Source organism: Astyanax mexicanus, chromosome 9 (genome assembly GCF_023375975.1).
Source record: "Astyanax mexicanus isolate ESR-SI-001 chromosome 9, AstMex3_surface, whole genome shotgun sequence".
Classification (NCBI taxonomy): domain Eukaryota; kingdom Metazoa; phylum Chordata; class Actinopteri; order Characiformes; family Acestrorhamphidae; genus Astyanax; species Astyanax mexicanus.
In genome coordinates, this window is record NC_064416.1 from 35,318,500 (window position 1) to 35,338,667 (window position 20,168).

At 38.5% G+C, this 20,168-nt stretch overlaps 1 protein-coding gene across 1 annotated transcript in view; it reads left to right on the forward strand.

Annotated features, from left to right (window-relative positions):
* The window catches only part of veph1 (ventricular zone expressed PH domain-containing 1), a 247,504-nt gene that overhangs the window by 117,795 nt on the left and 109,541 nt on the right, over positions 1–20,168 (forward strand). Inside the window, exons 8-11 of the mRNA XM_022679788.2 lie at positions 2,238–2,459; positions 2,550–2,869; positions 18,525–18,664; positions 19,236–19,370. Of these exons, the coding sequence (XP_022535509.2) occupies positions 2,238–2,459; positions 2,550–2,869; positions 18,525–18,664; positions 19,236–19,370 (817 nt within the window). The remainder of the gene's footprint in view (positions 1–2,237; positions 2,460–2,549; positions 2,870–18,524; positions 18,665–19,235; positions 19,371–20,168) is intronic.

Consider the following 20,168-nt stretch of genomic DNA (forward strand, 5'->3'; position numbering starts at 1 on the left):
AAATGTCTTAAGAATCCCAGGTTCATTCCAGCGTTTTTGAGTGGTATGGTATTTCCGTGTGGACGGGTATTTTTTGGAAAACGCTGCTCGTGTGGACGAAGATATTTTTAAAAACCTCTGTTTTTTAAATAAAGCCAAGAGTGGACAAAGTTGGCATCAAAGAAAAAGGTGCTACTTTGAAGAATGTAAAATATAAAACATATTCTGGTTTGTTTTATACTTTTTTTTTTGTTTGTTTGCAAAATAATTGCATATGTGTTTCTTCTTAGTTTTGAGGTGTTCAGTATTAATCTACAATGGAAAAAATAATAAAAATAAAAAACATTTAATCAGAAAGAGTGTGTGCAAACTTTTGATTGGTACTTATTAGGAATTAGAAAGTGTTTATCCTGCTTTGTTGGAGTAACTGTCTCTACTGTCTAGGGCTTCTGATTCCAGAAATGTTCCATGGGACTTTTATTGTGAAATGGGTTTAAGGCCTGGTAGCAGCAGTATACTGGTCAGTGCATCATTTTCACTGTAATATAGCAGCAGGTAGAGTGTTCACTGGGTAAAGTGGGAATTCCTCACTCTGAATTCTGAAATGTGTTTTTGTCAGATAGTTAGCCAGTTCAGTTCATTCTCTCTGTTTTTCTCTCTCTCTTTCTTTTGCACGTGGTGCATTCCTGCACAGCAGCAGTTTATCCGCTGCCTACGGGCTTGTGTGTGTGTATGTTTCTGTGTGTGTGTTTAGGTTTTAGAGGCCTCATTTACTGTGTTTGCTTGTCTGTGTGTGCATACTTCAGGTTTTAGAGCATTATTTATTTAATGCATGCGTCGTTGTCTGTGTACACGTAGGCTGGTGCGGGCGTGAGACAGTGCAGGACATTGGTTGGGTGATATCAGCAGCTGTCTGAAGAGTAAATGTCAGGATGACACACAAGGATGTCTTTCACATGTCATGCACGGGGGGGGGGGGGGGGGGGGTGTTCCTTTAGCTCAGGCTCATTAAGCTCTCATAAACAAACACACACACACATATATGGAGTGCTGTGAAAAAATCCTACAGATTTTTATCATTCTTATGTTTTTTTTTTTTTTAGATTAACAAGCACATTTAAAAATCCGACAAATATAACCTGAGTAAATATAAATTGCGCTTTTTAAATAAAAAAAATCATTTATTAGGGGATAAATTAAATCCAAACCAACCCGGAACCAAATTGAAAAAGTATTTGCTCCTAAACCTAATAACTAATAACAACTGCAATCAAGCTTTTCTGATTACTGGCAGTGAGTCTTTCATTTCTCTGTGGAGGAATTTTGGCCCACTCTTCTTTGCAAAATTGTTTAATTCAGCCACATTTTAGGGCCCCATTCCAAGATGGATTTGTTGGTGTCCTTTGGGTCATTGTCCTGCTGCAGAACCCAAGTATGCCTGAGCTTAAAGTGACAAACACATGGTCAGATATTCTTCTTCTGGATTTTCTGTAGAGAGCACATCATTCATGGTTCCATCTATTACAGCATGTTTTCCAGGTCCTGAAGCAGCAAAGCAGCCCTAGACCATCAAACTACCACCACCATGTTTTATTTTCAGTATGTTTTTTTGTTTTGTTTTTCTGAAATTATGTACAATTTAATGTTAAATGTAACAGGACACACCATCCAAAAGGTTCCACTTTTTCCCGTCAGCCCACAGAATATTTTCCCAAAATCTGTTTGATCTGCAACATATTTAAAACTAAACTAAAACTTTAAAACTTTACTCCTGGTGCAGAAATTCAAGCAGTTCAGTTTGGTTTGATGGCTTGAGATAATCCATCTTCCTCTTGATTACATTCTAGAGGTTTTCAATTTGGTAAAATCAAAGAAACTCATCATTTTTAAGTGGTCTCTTATTTTTTTCCAGAGCTGTATAATAATTTGAGCAGACAAAACTTGAAATAGCTAGGGCTAATCTGTTGTTTTCAATGGAATTCAAAATGGATGTATATTTTCTGACATAACAAAACAGCAGGAATTGCTGAGGATGTTACAAGTCTTACCTCAAGATTGAGAATGGGTTGTTCACCCACAAAACATTCCGTGAAGAACAGCTTTAGTGGTCAAAAACTGAGCAGTAATTAAGGTTTTAAAGTGCCCAACACTGACTGTATATGAGTAGATGTGCTACAGTTACTAAATGTATTCTTGTGAGAAGCTAATAAGGGGTTTAGTTACCATTAAATGTTATTTTTTGTGTGTTTTTCTGTAAGAGGAAACGAGGAGGTTGCAGACGCTAAGCGAGGGGAGCGTGAGTGCAGTCCTGATGAAGATGGTGAAGAGCAGCATCTGCAGGTGAAGATCCAGGCCTTTGAGGAGAAGATGGGAGAGGACGGGGTTGAGACAGAGGCTGGGGGAGGCTCTCCAGGACCACAGAGACGCCACAGTCTGGGACAGGCGGCACGGGATGAGCGGCGAGAAATGAGATTCAATAGGTAACTCCTATAATATATTTAAAGGGAAAATTCTATATAATGTCTACATAATTGAGTGTTTAAGTGTCTTTTCCTCTTTCTATCTCTCAGATCTAAGAGTCTGGCATTGCATGCCATCCGCTCCCGGTCCACCAACCCCGACAGCGTTCAGGAAGGGGAGGGGGCGGAGCTTAACCCTGACTCCTTTCTAATTGAGCCCACTCTGAACCCAGAGACTGCCCCCTCCCATGTGCAGGAGAACCACAGTGCCCGGGACACGGGGACACAAAGGGAGACGGAGAAGGAGGGGGTGGAGACTCGGGAGGGGGACAGACTGTGGACGCACCTGCGGGACAACATGGAGAAAATCAGATCCTTCTGCTCCGAGATGATCAGACAGATCCCCATTCCAGAGCAGTGCATCATTGAAGGTACACCAACTAATGCTACGTTCATATTAAAAGCCACATTGCTCAAATCAGATTTTTTGCTCAGATCGGATTTCTTGATGGTTCACATTCACAAATGTAAGTAAGTAAGTCCCTAAAACGTCTCATGTGCGCACATTGATATGTGTATAAACGTCGCCTTCTTCACCAAAAACAAAAAATCTCATATTAGAGAGACGACTCGTAGCTTTATAAAGAGAAATGGATGAGATATCAGCTCATATGGGGAGCATCTTTTTCTCGAGTGGAGAAACAGCTAACAGTTGATCTCAAGTACATGTTCAGGTCAAGGAGGTGAAAAAAGCCCAGGTGGTTTGCTTTTGCTGTTTTTGCAGCTGTAGCTGGCACTAGTGCTGGGCGATTATGACCTAAAAAATAATCTGAAAAATAAAAAAATAAAAATTTCCCCCCTTACTGAACTTCAAACTACAGATGACAAAGAAATGGTTTAAAAATAGGTTTACCTGTATAAAAAGACGGAGAAACACTTCAGAAATTAGTAGCATTTTTGAATATTTTAGAATAAAACCACAAAATGTCTTTATGTAAAATCGTGGTTACTCCATTTTGAAAATTGCATTAGAACTGTAATTCGAATTAACCGAATTAATTGTGAAAATCACCCAGCACTAGCAGGCACTGAGGTGTGAGTGCGAGAGAAAAGCAGACCATTCACGTTCATGTCGCATGTACATGGATCAGATACATATCTGATTTAGGACCACATATGATTTTAAAAAATCAGATTTGGCACGTTCACACAGCCATGAAAAAATCAGATCTGAGCCACATTGAACAAAAAATCAGATTTGAGTCATTTTAGTCTGGTAACGTGAACGTAGCCTTCTACATGCATTGAATTACCCTTTATATTACAATAAAACACTGATATGCTTGATATCATGGGACAACAGTACAGAAATTTATCGTGAAGTGCTACCTTTTGAGAACTCCCACACCTGTTTAAGTTGTAAGGAGTTATCATGTGAGTGAGGCTGTACACTGGCCATTGTGCTCATGGCAAGGTGTGAATGTGAATATAGTGAGTGCAGATGCACCAGACATATGTCAATCCACTGTTTACATTACCACCCATAGTAGACAGTGCAGTGGGTGGTAATGATCGTGACCTGCGGTATCTGGTAGAATTTTCCATGCATTTGAAGTATTCCATTGAGCTGTGCAGCAGTGGAAGTGTATTCTCTGGGATGATGGAGCTCAAACCAATACTTTGTAATGGTATGAGCTGGTAAATTGGGGATGGGTTGCCTTTCTTGATTTAGGCATAAACAATTAATGAGCAAGTGTCCCCAAACTTTGTTCCATTTAGTGTTGTATGATTGTCCATACAGTGGCTTGCAAAATTAGTCATACCCTTGAACGTGAACGGTTTCACATTTTGTCACTTTACAACTAATGGGAAGGAGATGCACCTTCCAGCAAGACAATAACCCTAAACATACAGCCAGAGCTACAGTGGAATTGTTTAAATTGATTAAAGAATATTCATGTGTTAGAATATTAGAATGGCCCAGTCTAAGTCCTGATCTAAAACCTTTTGAGCTTCTGTTGTAAGACATGAAAATTGCTGTTCACAGTCGCTCTCCATCCAACCTGGCTGAGCTCGAGCTGTTTTGTAAAGAAAAATGGGCAAAAATCTCAATCTGATCTACTTTACAACTATATGTGCTACTTTTGTTGGTCTTCCACTTCCACATCTCAATAAAATACATTTAAGTTTGTAGTTCTAGGGTGACACAATGTGACATTCTTTTGCAAGCCACTGTATATTTTCAGTTTGTCCAACTTAACATGTGTTTAAATAGGAAAATACACAATGTTTGATTTTAAATATGACTCAATAATGTACTGTAAAAGGACACTAGCCAAGTGTGTCATCCTCATAACAGATGATTCCAAGGCCAAGTTCAGTGCAGTTACAGTAAGGGGTTTACAGGTCAGTTAAGACAATGACAAGAGTACTGTCAGCCAAAACTGGCCCAGCTGTAGCAGCTGCACTGAAACACTGTCAGGGCCTCTCAACTCTGGGCCACATCTGTCCCACATTTAATCCACGAAGTGTCGTGTTTGTACATTGAATCATTTCTATTTTGGACCCAAAAACTGGCCCAGCTGTCGACAAAGTCATTGGGGGTGTGTTACATGTTTTTCTTGGCCATTTTCCTACTGTCCCTCCTGCTCATATATATCTGATATACTGTATCTGATATTTCAGAGCGTTTCACTCCCCTTTCAGCACTGTTGTTCATCTTCATATGATTCGTATGATTCACGTGTGTCGGCTGCTTCATTGGTGAGCTATGCAGAAATGTTTTTGGAACATTACATCTTGTATCAACCAGCCCCAGACTCATAACGCCTCTTTATGCACTTTGCAAGACTTTTAATGAGTGATTAAAATCAGTGCAGCTGGGCCATAGCATGATTTTTAGCTGTATAAGATGCACTTAAAATCCTTTAATTTTTCTAAAAATCGTTGATGCACCTTATAATCCAGTGTGTCTTATGTATGAATTTTACCAGTCAGGTTGTAAGAAGCAGTAAAGCCACTCCGCTGTTGTTTTAGTTTAGTTTTACAGCAGTATTAGCATTAGCCACTAACCGAGCTAAGCAATAGCTCTTTCACTGTTTAGAGGTAAGTATAATCAGTCTGTAGCCTGCTGCTAACCCAAACTAGCACTGCTGGAGCAGCATTAGCATTACCCACTAAACGTGCTAAGCGCTAGCTCCTTTGCCGTTCAGAGGGGAGTAAATCGGGCTGTAGCCTGTGCTTACCGTGTTTAAACAAGCTACTGTACGTGGGACGAAGCTCTAACTAATATCACCCTGGCTTACCGGAACACCCAGGGTTCCTCAGTGTAACGCTGTCGTGCACCCTTCTCCGTTAACCACGGCTAGTCTTGGTGGAAATCTAGAAATTTAAGCTTACTGTAAATAAACAGAAGTGTTTTACTCTCCCAATTTAAATTTTTTTTTAGGAGAGAAATCTGTATAGATTAACTTCCAGCGGTTATTTGACTTCAAAAGGAAACGTTTTTTTTATTTATTTTTTATTTTATTTTGTATACTTAGCTTAGTTTATCTTTAAAGGTGTCGAGAATTGCTGAATTAGATGCAAAACATTGAGAAACCCCTGTGCTTTACTAGTGTTGCATAATCCAGTGTGCCTTATGTATGAAAACAGACCAGAAAATAGATGTTTATTGATAGTACGCCTTTTTAATATGGTACTAAAAATATAGATTTTAGACTATTTCTATGGAATAGTCTAAAATGTATTTGCAGCTACAGTAAATATTTGACTGAAGAAGGAAGAGGAGGTAATTGACTGCTGTTATTGGGGGCTACAGATTACAAAAATGAAAGGGTTCACTTACTTTTTCTAGTCTGCATTGATATTTATGGATATTTATTAAGTTTGCTTAGTAAAAGAGCAGTAGAACTGTTTAACTGTGTCTAACTGCTTTACTAAGACTGTTGTTGTGGTCTATAATTGTGACTTAGATAAGGTTCAGATCACATTTTAGTATTAGAATCAGTCAGAATCAGTGACTTACTTTTTCTAGCCTGCACTGTGAAGTGTGCTTAGTAGTAGGCATGAACACTACGGGCCCTATCTTAAACCCACCAACATTTTTTTTTGGTTTCTTGTAAATAGATTTACGCCAATGGGCGTGGTGGTCTCGAAGTTGTGTGTGTTTAGGTACGTTTCTGGCACATTGCTATCTTGGCAACGGAAAACACAGGTGCGCCACTGACTGAAAGCAACCTATACAGATGTCAACAGTCAAATTCATTCAAATCTTGGCAGTGAATATAGGCCATTGGTACATTAATTAAAAAACCTGCTTGTGCACATTAACAGTGTGATTGAGTGTGGTCAGTTTTCTCTGCTGAGAAGCAATGGACAAATTCAGGTAGCTGCAGCATTAAAATAGCAATCTGCCAAAGACAGAGCGCACATCCCACTGTGCAAAAGGACACTGGGGCAGATCCGTTTTGAATTGTGCCGGATCTGGGCCAGATCCTTTTTGCTATCTGGGATGTCTCTTAAAATGAATGGGTTTTGTGTGTTTTGAAGCTGCACATACTTTTCCTGTTATTAAGACACACCCTATGTCAATCTATGAAGTGCACAGTTGATGGCTTGCCTATAGATTGCTAAAATAGGGCATTTCAAAATTCTCCACACATTCTCTACTGTAGAAGCTCAGTTGCTCTAGATCTAGATCGTGTACAAGATCTTAATGTCAGGGTTCGTACAGTCAGCAAAACCTGGAAAAGTCATGAAATAAATAAAAAAAAAGCAATTTCCAGGCCTGGATAAGTTTTGGAAAAATAAAAATACCCATAAAGTTTTGTACAAATACACAAATACACCATATCAGTTAGTTAAGTAATTTAGCCCTGCACATTACTTAAATAATTTTTTTTATTAAATTAAATTTAGGCCTGTTATCAATTTTGATTATAGTTTATAATATTGTTTGTTCATGTCTGCATGGGTGTTTTAAAGATCGTGTGATCATGAAAATTTGCTTTGAAAGCATGGAAAAGTCACGAAAAAGTCATGGAAATGTATTGTTTAAAAGGTGTATGAACCCTGTAATGTACTTTTTTTTTACATTAATGCTTCACCTCAGGGCTGAAATGCAGGAATGGATGTATTTTAGTAAATGAAATGAAGTTGAGCAGACAAAACATGAAATAAATTGGTCTAGTACTGTCTGCAATTAAATTAAAGTCAAAATAAATATATAGTAGATGGAATTTTGAAGTAAGAAATACATGAAGTACTGGAGTAAAGTTACATTTCAGCTTACAGTACTGTAGTGAATTCAGGCAGTCTCAGCTTAATGTAAGCAATACTTCACAGTTCAGGAGTACAGAGCAGCAGTCTGGCTTTGGTTTGATGGAGTATATTTGATCTCTCAGCAGTGGGCCGGGGGTCTCCTCCGCAGACTTCCTGCTCAGCTCGTTCATGTAACTTAACAGTTCCCTTACAGAGGTACAGCGAGGTAATTCATCAGTCTGAGAGTGTGTGAGTGTCAGCGGGAGGCACAGGGTTGAGTCATGCTGCAGAACATGTGGAAACTGGAGGTAGTATTACGGAGAGCCGTCCGCTGCAGGTTATCAACAGTAGCTGGGCGGTTAGCTGACGTCACTGAGTGTAAAAAGCCCTGTGTACGTGCTGCTGTGCTGCTCGGGTTTTGTTTTTAGATTTGGCAGTTTACGTTTTTTGTTGTTAATTGACACACTATGTGCACTCAAAACACTTATCAGCTCCAGAATCATGCTGATGCACAGCTGACTGTAATATAGGGCTGAGTAATGTCTAGAACGCACCAATGGGGAGGGAATCACAGGGCACCTCACAATATCCTATTGCAATATGATAACAATGATATCACGATACTGTGATTCTGTGATGCTCCATATATCGCAAGACTCTACCTGCCTCTGCTTTACTGTGTCTCACTCCTCCTCACTATAAATTACTCTACATCCTCCCACCTCACTTTACCTCACTCACTCTCACTCTACCTCACTCTCAGTGGCTCACTCTACCTCAATTTACCTCACTATACCTTGTTCTACCTATAAATCACTGTAAATCACTCTACATCTTACTCTGCATCACTCTACCCCACTCTACCTCACACTACCTTGTTCTACCTCACTATAAATCATTCTGTCTCACTCTGCCTCACTGTAAATCACTCTACATCTTACTCTACATCACTCTACCCCACTCTACCTCACACTACCTCACACTACCTTGTTCTGCCTCACTATAAATTACTCTCTCACTCTACTTCACTGTTAATCACGCTACATCTTACTCTACCCCACTCTACCTCACACTACCTCACACTACCTTGTTCTACCTCACTGTAAATCATACTGTCTCACACTACCTCACACTACCTTGTTCTGCCTCACTATAAATTACTCTATCTCACTCTACTTCACTGTTAATCACGCTACATCTTACTCTACATCACTCTACCCCACTCTACCTCACACTACCTTGTTCTACCTCACTGTAAATCATACTGTCTCACACTGCCTCACTCTTAATCACGCTACATCTTACTCTACATCTTACTCTACATCACTCTACCCCACTCTACCTCACACTACCTTGTTCTAGCTCACTGTAAATCATACTGTCTCACACTGCCTCACTGTAAATCACTCTACATCTTACTCTACATCTCTTTACCCCACTCTACCTCACACTACCTTGTTCTACCTCACTATAAATCATTCTATCTCACTCTGCCTCACTGTAAATCACTCTACATCTTACTCTACATCACTCTAGCCCACTCTACCTCACACTACCTCACTCTACCTTGATCTACCTCGCTATAAATCACTCTTCCTCACTCTGTCTAACTATACATTACCCTACATCTTGCTGTACACCGCTGTACCCCACTTTACCTCACTATACCTCACTTTACCTCGCTCTACCTTGTGCTACCTCACTATAAATCACTGTACCCCATTATAAATTATTCTACATCTTACTTAGAGCTGCTCGATTCATCGATTTGCGAAAGTACTGGAATGAAAAGACCAACTGGGTTCGAGGTAAAATAACATATGGGCTTGAAATAAAATAAAATAATAATAATAATAATAATAATAATAATAATAATTATTATTATTATTATTATTATAACAACAACAACAATAATAATAATTTAAGACAATTGAACACTCATACCTGTATAAGGTTTGAGGTGTTCTCTTATGAGTGAGGTTAAACACTGACCAATGGGTTAATGGCAAGGCGATGTGAATTATGGGAGTTGGAGGCCTGATATTAGTGAATGCCTGATAGAGGAGGCATTCCATTTCCAAATGTGTGCGAGTATTTAACATTCGTTAATCCACAGCATTACATGTGTACTGGGAACACATCATATAGGGCATTACCATCACTAGGATGCTTGTTCCTGTCTTATGACTTTAGGCATATCAGTATATTAGCAGGATAGATCATGTGGGTAATTAAATGGGTAATAACAGACTCTGCCCTGGTGGCATTCAAGACCGCCTCAGTCTGAACCCCAATATTTTAACTCATATATTATATTATACTTATATTATACGTTTATGTCCTGGTCAATGTGTTTTAGTTTGACGTTATCAGCTCAGCAGTAAACATACCTGTCTAATGTTTTAAAGTCCCCCTTTCATCTTTAATGCCCATATAACCTGTGCACCAGCTGTAAAATACAGTTTAAATGGTGATCAAAGAAGAAGCTGGTGACTCCTGCAAGACCCCGCCCCCTACAAGACCCCACCTTCCACACCCCCTTTTAAAATTGCAAGCTCTGCAGATATCTCAGGGGATTAAACTGGATACTTTCCTTGAGTTTAGAGCAAAGCTAGGGTACAGTGTACGGAACAGAGATACAGTAAAAGGCCACCTGTGTTCCTTAAGGTACAGCTGGCATTAATACACTCTCACGGGGTCACTTTCTGGCCACTATATACATACAGGATTTACAATCCAGTCAGAATATTATGATCATCTCCTCGTCCAATGACCATCTCCGGAACAAGTGGTTTGTTAGAGAACACTAGAAGACCAATCAAGACCAGACAGGTCAGAGTTAAAGTTATGGAGTAGTTTAAAGCAGGGTTTGGTTATACAAACATATCCCAAGCTTTAAGCATCACAAGCAGCACTGTTCAATCCATCATCCAATAATTGAAAACATATTCTAAAGCAATCAAGAACATAGCTGTCCACTCAAACTAACCGATCAAGCAAGAAGAGCATCAGTAAGAAAAGCAGCCAAGAGGCCCATGGTCACTCTGGAGGAGCTGCAGAAATCCACAGCTCAGGAGGGAGAATCTAGAAGTCGTGCTCTCCACAAATCTGGCATTCGTGGAAGAAGAAGTGTCAAGAAGAAGACCATTGTTTAAAAGACATTTGCAGTTTGCCACAAACCATATAGGGGACACAGTAAAACACTGTGTTTGTCGGAAAAGTAACACCGCTCATCACCCTGAATACAACATCCCTACTGTGAAACATGGTGGTGGAAGCATCATGCTTTAGAGATGCTTTTCTTTAGTAGGGACAGGGAAGCTGGTCAGAGTTGATGGAAAGATAGATGGAGATAAATAAATACAGGGCAATCCTGGAAGAAAACCTGTTGGAAGCTGCAAAATATTCGAGACTGGAAAGAAGATTCACCTTCCAGCAAGACAATGACCCTGAACATACAGATAAACATACACATCTTAATAAAATACATACAATACAGTTGAAAAAAACTGTGAAAAAGTTCAAGCGATATGAAAAATTTATATTTACATACCTAAATACATATCTAAATTGAATATATAGACAATAAAAAGTCAAAGTCAAAAAGTCAAGCTGGCAGATGAGGCAGCTTCAGTGTTTCTATCTTTTTATCTTCACTACTTTTTCGTACTACAACTCTTGCTTAGCACCTCGGACTAACCAACCATTTAAACTTCAGCTGACATCACAGCAAGAATCTGTCATGTCTTAGCCCTGTCTCATGTCTCTGTGTGTCTTCCCCACGTGACCTGTGCCCCTCTGTGTCTCCTGTCAGTAGTTTTCCATCACCTGTTTCTCATTTGTAGCTCCGCCCCTTCCCCAGGTGTTTCCAATTCTAGTGTGTTTCCTGTTTGTTAAATAGATCCCCTGTGCCACTTGTCCTCCGTCGGTCTTTGCACCTTCCTCTGTTGTTTTGTCGTTCTCGTGTTTTCTAGCCTAGCCCTCGTTTTCTTAGCTTTAGCCCTTGTCCTTTGTTTATCTCTTGTTTAATGTTTCTAGTTTCTTGTTTATTTCCGTGTTCCCTAGTTCCTTGTATATACCCCTGCTTTGTGTTTATTAGTTTATTCCCTTGTTTATATTTCCTTGCCCTGTTTGGTTTGTTTATTATTATCGCTCGTTTGTTTTGGTTATTGGTTATTTGTGTTTCTTTGTTTAGTGTTACTCCTTCCTTGTTTCTTTGTTTATTTGTTATTTATTTATTAAATTATTATTGTTTGTTTCGCCCTTACCTGCACTTGCGTCCGTTTTCCTCGTCTCCCTGCCTGGGTCATCCCCTTTCCGTGACAGAATCAGCCCAACCAATCAGTGCTAATTGGAAGTTCATGTAATCACTGCAGATGAAGTGAGATTAGGGTTATCAGGAAGTTCACTGTGCCGCCTCCGGGTGCACGGATGTGACATCACCGAAGGCAGATGATGTAAGAGTTGAGAGTTCAGGCTGGTGTTCTATGATATACGTTTGTGAGTTGGGGGAACGTTAGAAAAGTGAAGATCTGAGGGAAGAGATCAGTACCCTCAGGCTGTGAACATGTGCAGGTCAAGAGGTTTTCTCCTGTAGTCTTTAAAATAATTCTCACTGCTGTTTTCACTTACCTAAAGCTCCCTGGATTACCTGTAATCTACAGTGTACAGATGACCCGGCACGGACCGGCAAACGCATCACTGAACTGATCAGGGCTGACAGGATTACTGGATTAAGCTCAATTACTCACTTAAAAATCATTTTGCAACCATTTTTAACATTTTTGTCTGTAGGATTAAAATAGATGAATTAAAATGTTGCTTTAAGTATTTTGTCAATTTTTTCAGTCCCTTTATTTTCACTGCAAATGGAAATGGGTTACTTGAGATTATTACTGACAACAGTAGCAAAATAATTTTTTAAGAAGTACAGAACTAAACCCTCTGCATTCATATACATATATTTTTTAAAATATAAATATATATTTATATATATTTTAGTGATCTTTAGGTAAGCTGTCAAATGTCAGGAAAAGTACACCTTGCAAAGCTCAAAAAGCTGTGCACTAATTATAAAGGTACAATAAACAAATCAACAAATCAAGTGCCATTTCCTTTAAGAGCCAGGTTTGCTCTGACCATTGCTATTTCAATGCCGCAGCTCCCTGGACATGTCCAACGCTTCTCAGAAGAGGAAACTTACAGGAACCGCAAGAATCTACCAGTTTGTTGTTGATGTAAAAGTTTACATGCTCTATGGGTTTGTGCACTGCTAAATGTCCATGTGGGCATACCAAGCGGGGTTGAACGTGTGTTAGTGGATGCGTCTGTGTTGATCATTCACTGCCAAGATAGCAATTAACATCTGACAGTTGATGTATGCTTAGGTTTTTTTCAATCAGTGGCACAATTGTGTTTTCTGTTGCCAAGATAGCAATAGACCAGACATTTACCTGAAAACACCTAATTTCCAGACCACCATGTCCATCATCAGTGTAGATATATTCACAAGCCCAGTTGCTATTTTAACACAGGCAAAAAGGCATGAAAATATGCTGTTGGTGGGGTGTAAGATAGTTAACACAGATGTGCAAATGAACACACACACAGCTTGCCTTATCTTTGTAGAAAAGTATTGGCAATAAAACAGGCCTATTTGGATATACAGTACTGTACAAAGGTTTTAGGCACCTGAGCAAATTACACGGTAACGCTTTCTTTTACAGTACCCTAAGTTCTAGGTATTAACCAGGTAATAGTGAGGTACAAACTCTGAAGTACTAAGTAATTATTTTGGGTAACGAGATGGTAAGTACCAGGAAAGTCTTGCCTAATTACACTGAAATATCTAGGTATTAACCAGGTAATAGTGAGGTACAAACTCGGAAGTACTAAGTAATTATTTTGGGTAACGAGATGGTAAGTACCAGGAAAGTCTTGCCTAATTACACTGAAATGTCTAGGTATTAACCAGGTAATAGTGAGGTACAAACTCGGAAGTACTAAGTAATTATTTTGGGTAACAAGATGGTAAGCACCAGGACAGTCTTGCCTAATTACACTGAAATGGAACTAGGTAATAAACAGGTACATGGGTGGTACAAACTCTAAAGTACTAGGTAATTATGTTGGTTAACAAGATGGTAAGAACAAGGACAGTTCAATTTAATTACACTGAAATATCTCACAGGTTCTAGGTAATAACCAGGTAAGTGTGAGGTACTAACCCCAGTAACATGATGATAAGTACCAATACAGCTTCCTTACACTGAAATATCTCGCAGGTTCTAGGTAATAACCAGGTAAGTGTGAGGTACTAACGCCAGTAACATGAGGATAAGTACCAATACTGTTCATTTTAATCAGTCTCTATTTATTTGATTTAAAAATAAAAGGTCAATACCTGATAACAGAGAAGAAATAGCTTATTTCTCTTTACTGAGTTCTTACCATTTAGTTCAACAAATAACCCTCTGTAGAACATCCTTCTGTAAGTACCATATAAAACACTGTGTAACTAACAGAACTTTCTGCTTAATAAATGAGTAAAAGGACTGTAAAAGAAAGCAGAGCTTATTTCTCTGGTTTTACTCAGTTCTTACCGTGTAGTTCAACAAATAACCCTCTGTAGAACATCCTACTGTAAGTACCATATAAAACACTGTGTAACTAACAGAACTTTCTGCTTAATAAAGGAGTAAAAGGACTGTAAAAGAAAGCAGAGCTTATTTCTCTGGTTTTACTCAGTTCTTACCGTGTAGTTCAACAAATTACCCTCTGTAGAACATCCTACTGTAAGTACCATGTAAAACACTGTGTAACTAACAGAACTTTCTGCTTAATAAAGGAGTAAAAGGACTGTAAAAGAAAGCAGAGCTTATTTTTCTGGTTTTACTCAGTTCTTACCATGTAGTTCAACAAATAACCCTCTGTAGAACATCCTACTGTAAGTACCATGTAAAACACTGTGTAACTAACAGAACTTTCTGCTTAATAAAGGAGTAAAAGGACTGTAAAAGAAAGCAGAGCTTATTTCTCTGGTTTTACTCAGTTCTTACCGTGTAGTTCAACAAATAACCCTCTGTAGAACATCCTACTGTAAGTACCATGTAAAAACACTAACTGTTACACTCCACAGGCGTGGGTTAGGCTATAACAGTTTGCGACCCCGGGTGAGCAGGGCCTAGATCAGCTGAATACAGGATACAGAGAAGACACAGTGAGACGGTGTTTCCAGTGAGTTCTCAGCTTAATCTCTTTATTTAACAACATACACAAACTAAACCACTTTTACTTTGGTCTCTTTTCTCTTTCTTTTGCAGTTTCACACACACATTACATCTCATCTGCATTTTACATACATTCACAGAGAATCCTTTTTTTTTTTTTTTACTTTTTTTCAGTTAACAAAACTCTGTATATCACAGTACATATTACCTTTACTTTTTAATCAGCAAACCCTCTTAATACTGTTTCTACACAAAAAAAAAATATATATATATATATGAATATAAAAATACTACTCTATATTAATACATTTACATATGCATACATATACCAATACTCAAACTTCTTTCATATTAACACACTACATTACCAAAAACCCCTTTAACTTTTACTGAGCACACTAACTACATCTTAGTGCTTTTAAATCTCATTTTAAGCAGAGTTTCTAATATTTGTATCTGCATAGAGTGTATAGAATTGACCAAAGTATAAAACTTGAACAAAGTGTATAAAAACATGATTACTTAGAGAAACCTTAAACTGTAGCTTATCTAGCTGTAATAACTCATTATTGTGGTTGGCAGAGGCTCTATATTTACTTTAACAAGGCCAAACTGGCTCTTAAAAAGAGAATAAAATTGACTTGACTTTTAATAAACATGTATTTAACTAACAGCGACTGCTAATGCTAGCGTAAATGTATAGAGAAACAATAGGAATGAAGGCGCGAAATTAGCCCGAGCTACTTTGAGAAACAGCGACACACGGGCACAATTACCGAGCGAAAATAGCTAAAACTAGAGCGCGAACACACGAGAGATAATTACAGGCTTAAACACGGTTATAGAGCGAAGTTAGCGACCGAAAGAGCGAGAGGAATAACAGCGCGGAGCCGGTAAGGCGCGCGGTTAGCGGGGGCAGTGGCTAATGCTAGTGGCAAAGGCAAGAGCGCCGGCCAGGCGCGCGGCTAGCGGGCCGCGGGAGTGAATGCTCCCCGATGCTGAGCGTCCACCAACACACAAGACCATAGCGGCTCATATTACACAGCAAAACCTTTTAACGAACATATACACTCAAATATCCCTCTTATAGTGCTTTGGAAACATTTATATGCACAGTTCCACATATTTCCCCACCTGGATACAGAGAAGACACGGTGTTCCCAGTGTGAGTTCTCAGCTGAATCTGAGACCCATCTCCTGTTGCTCACCTAAGCCACAGCCTAGCGCCCGCCCCCTGGCACTGCTCCCCCTACAGGACTGGATGTTTCACGTTTCACATACAAAAACCCATTCAGAAACCCAAAAGAATATATATTACATGGTACTTACAGAAAGTTGTGTCACATTTAAGTAGTTATTATATATATATATATATATATATATATATATATATATATATATTAAAATATATATAATAACTACTTAAATGTGACACAACTTTCTGTAAGTACCATATAAAACACTGTGTAACTAACAGAACTTTCTGTTCAACAAATAAGCACTTCAAAAAGAACAACATACAACTTCAAAACAAAACAGAACTGTTTACTGTTTATTATTTATCTCTTTTTTGACACAACCAAGCATGCATTACTGAACTTATATACAATGAAAGCTGAGGACAGCTTTTATTGGGGTAAGCAGCTTGCGGGCAGGAGCTTGCCTTCGCCCCCTTGACCCTTCCAAGCCACTTCAAATTTTCTATTTCTCTGATCTTACTATGTATAGGTACATGTTTGAGTAAAATGAACACTGTTATTTTATTCTATAAACTACTGACAACATTTCTCCCAAATACTAAATAAAAATATTGTAATTTAGAGCAGAAAAGGAGAAATGGTCAAAATAATGAAAAAGATGCTTTAGTGCTTTCAGATCTCAAATAATGCAAACAAAAGCAGTTAATATTAATTTAGAAACAACTATAATAATGTTTTAAGATTTCAGAAATCAATATTTGGTAGTTTTAATAACCCTGATTTTTAAGCAGTTTTAATTTATATATATAAGTTAAATATATATATATATATTTAACATGTAAGACCTTATTCTACAAATTATGTTTAAAAAGGGGGTAAATACACATATTCAACACTTTATTCTTATGGTATACTTTTTCACCCTTAAACCTTGTAACATGCTCTAATGTCTTTAAACATATGGCCAAGTATTCCATTCCTGTGCTGTCTTCCTAGAGAAGAATTCCACTCTATAAACCTTAAATTCATTTTTAGGGATTTCTCAGTCAAATAAATAGAGACTGATTAAAATGAACAGTATTGGTACTTTTCATCATGTTACTGGGGTTAGTACCTCACACTTACCTAGTTATTACCTAGAACCTGCGAGATATTTCAGGGTAAGGAGACTGTATTGGTACTTATCATCATGTTACTGGGGTTAGTACCTCACACTTACCTGGTTATTAGCTAGAACCTGTGAGGTATATCAGGGTAAGGAGACTATATTGGTACTTATCATCATGTTGCTGGGGTTAGTACCTCACACTTACCTGGTTATTACCTAGAACCTGTGAGATATTTCAGTGTAATTAAATTGAACTGTCTGGTTCTTACCATCTTGTTAACCAACATAATTACCTAGTACTTTAGAGTTTGTACCACCCATGTACCTGTTTATTACCTAGTTCCATTTCAGTGTAATTAGGCAAGACTTTTCTGGTACTTACCATCTTGTTACCCAAAATAATTACTTAGTACTTCCAAGTTTGTACCTCACTATTACCTGGTTAATACCTAGACATTTCAGTGTAATTAGGCAAGACTGTCCTGGTACTTACCATCTCGTTACCCAAAATAATTACTTAGTACTTCCAAGTTTGTACCTCACTATTACCTGGTTAATACCTAGATATTTCAGTGTAATTAGGCAAGACTTTCCTGGTACTTACCATCTCGTTACCCAAAATAATTACTTAGTACTTCAGAGTTTGTACCTCACTATTACCTGGTTAATACCTAGAACTTAGGGTACTGTAAAAGAAAGCGTTACCAATTACACTAATTCATTTATCTCAGCAATATGAGTGTTTTTGCTTAAAAAAACAACACGTATGATTTAAACCGATGCAAATAAAAATAAATACAGTAAAAAGTAACAAGAATTTCTCATTTTTAGGTAAGTAGGTTGTATCCTGAGCCAATGAGGCGAGATTAGGAGACGTTTTAAGGAAAACAGGGCTGTAAAAGGTCTGCTTTTTGTAAAATGGCTGTTTGTATTTATTGTAATGCTAGAGTTTTAGATTATTATTATTATTATTATTATTATTATTATTATATATATTTTTCCAATTATAGTTCAAACATCCTCACGGGTCAGATGTTTCATGCTTGCGGGCCACATCTGGCTCACGAGCCGCTGATTGCCGTCCCCTGGTATACAGAATTTATCACTGAATCATAACACAAGTTTAAAATGACAGCGGTCCGGACCTTGGCCTGACGAAATTTTCTCTAACTGGACCATACTGAATTCTAATTTAATACCTCCGGTGTAGAGTATTTCTAATTATAATATCTGAAGTGCGTATTCACTTTTTTGAGTATCTGTGAGTATGTGTTGTTGTGTGTTTCAGACTCTCACCGTGGCTGTGTGGCTAAGCTGTCCTTCTCCTGTCCACTGAAGGGTCATTACTGCCTTTATGGAAAGTCCAGCTTTTTACTGTCCAGCCGGCAGCCCCACCTCTGGATACGGATCATGCTGCTCGCTCTGCAGGTCAGCGTGTGTCTGAGTGTCTTTGGGATGCAGAGAACTAGAATAACTACAGTCAACAAGGATATGGGCATAATGTTATGCTTGATCAGTGGCCAAAAAATAGAAAAATAAAATAACTATAAGAAGACGGATAAATCAGATAACAAAATAGTTTTGCGGTGCACAGTCATAATAAAGAGATAACGAAGAGCTATGTATTTTCCTAATTGTATAAGGTGTGTGTTTGAACACATGTTGACAGAACAGCTGAGGAGTGTGGCGGGAAAGAATTAAAGCGAGAGTCTGAAGCAGGGCAGCTTCACAGAAGGCAGAATAAAAGGAACAGCACATCTTAATACAGGAGAAAGAGAAATAGAGTGAAAACTGAGGTGAAGAAAAAAAACCTAATAATTATTAGCATGATTGAGCCTGATTCAGATTTAGGCAAAGTTAAGTTTTCACCCATTCAGTCATTAAAAATAATCCAATTTTATCATTTCATTCACATCTGTGCACATAATGAGTGTATTTAAACTTCTGTAAGAACTGTACATGTTCACTGATTGGTGTGTGTGTGTGTGTGTGTACGCAGAATAAGACGAGTGAGGTGCTGAGTTATGAAGATGTGTGTGTGCAGCAGCTGAGGAAGTTGTGGGAGAAGACTCAGCTGAAAGGAGCTCACAGCTTTGAGCTCGCCATGACTCAGACTCCTGTCCCACACAAGAAGGTACAGTCTCACATAATATATGTTTGTGCACAAATACAGTACACGCAATATTCTATTATGTCTTTTCATAGGACAACACTGAATAACCCTCACAATAACTCAATGACACACAGCCATTAATGTCTTAACCGTGAGTACTGTATTTTTCACACTATAAGTAGCACTTAAAATCCTTTAATTTTCCTAAAAAATCATCAGCCCGCCTTAATATCCAGTGCACCTTTTATATTAATTTTAACAGTCAGGTTGTAAAGCCACTCTGCTGAAATACAGCTTTATACAGGAGGTTCAGTTTAGGTGTCCAGCACTGCGGCTGGGTGAGTATATTGGACTGTTATCTGCATGTTTATCGTGTTAAAACAAGCTACGTGGGACGAAACGCTGCCTGATAGCTCCCTGGATTACCAGAACACTAAGGGTTCCACAGTGTAGCGCTAGATGGATGGATGGATGGATGGATGGATGGATGGATGGATGGATGGATGGATGGATGGATGGATGGATGGATGGATGGATGGATGGATGGATGGATGGATGGATGGATGGATGGATGGATGGATGGATGGATAGATAGATAGATAGATAGATACTTTAATTATCCCGAAGGAAATTTACTAGCGCTAAGCGCTGGTAACCACAGTTAGCGCTTCTGCTAACCACAGCTAACGCTGCTGCTAGTGCTGCTGCTAACCGCACTATAATATTTGAAATCCAAGCTTACTGTATAATAAATAAAAAGAAGCGATTTACTCGCCCAAGTAAATAGTTTTCAGAAGAGAAATTTGTGTAGATTTACAT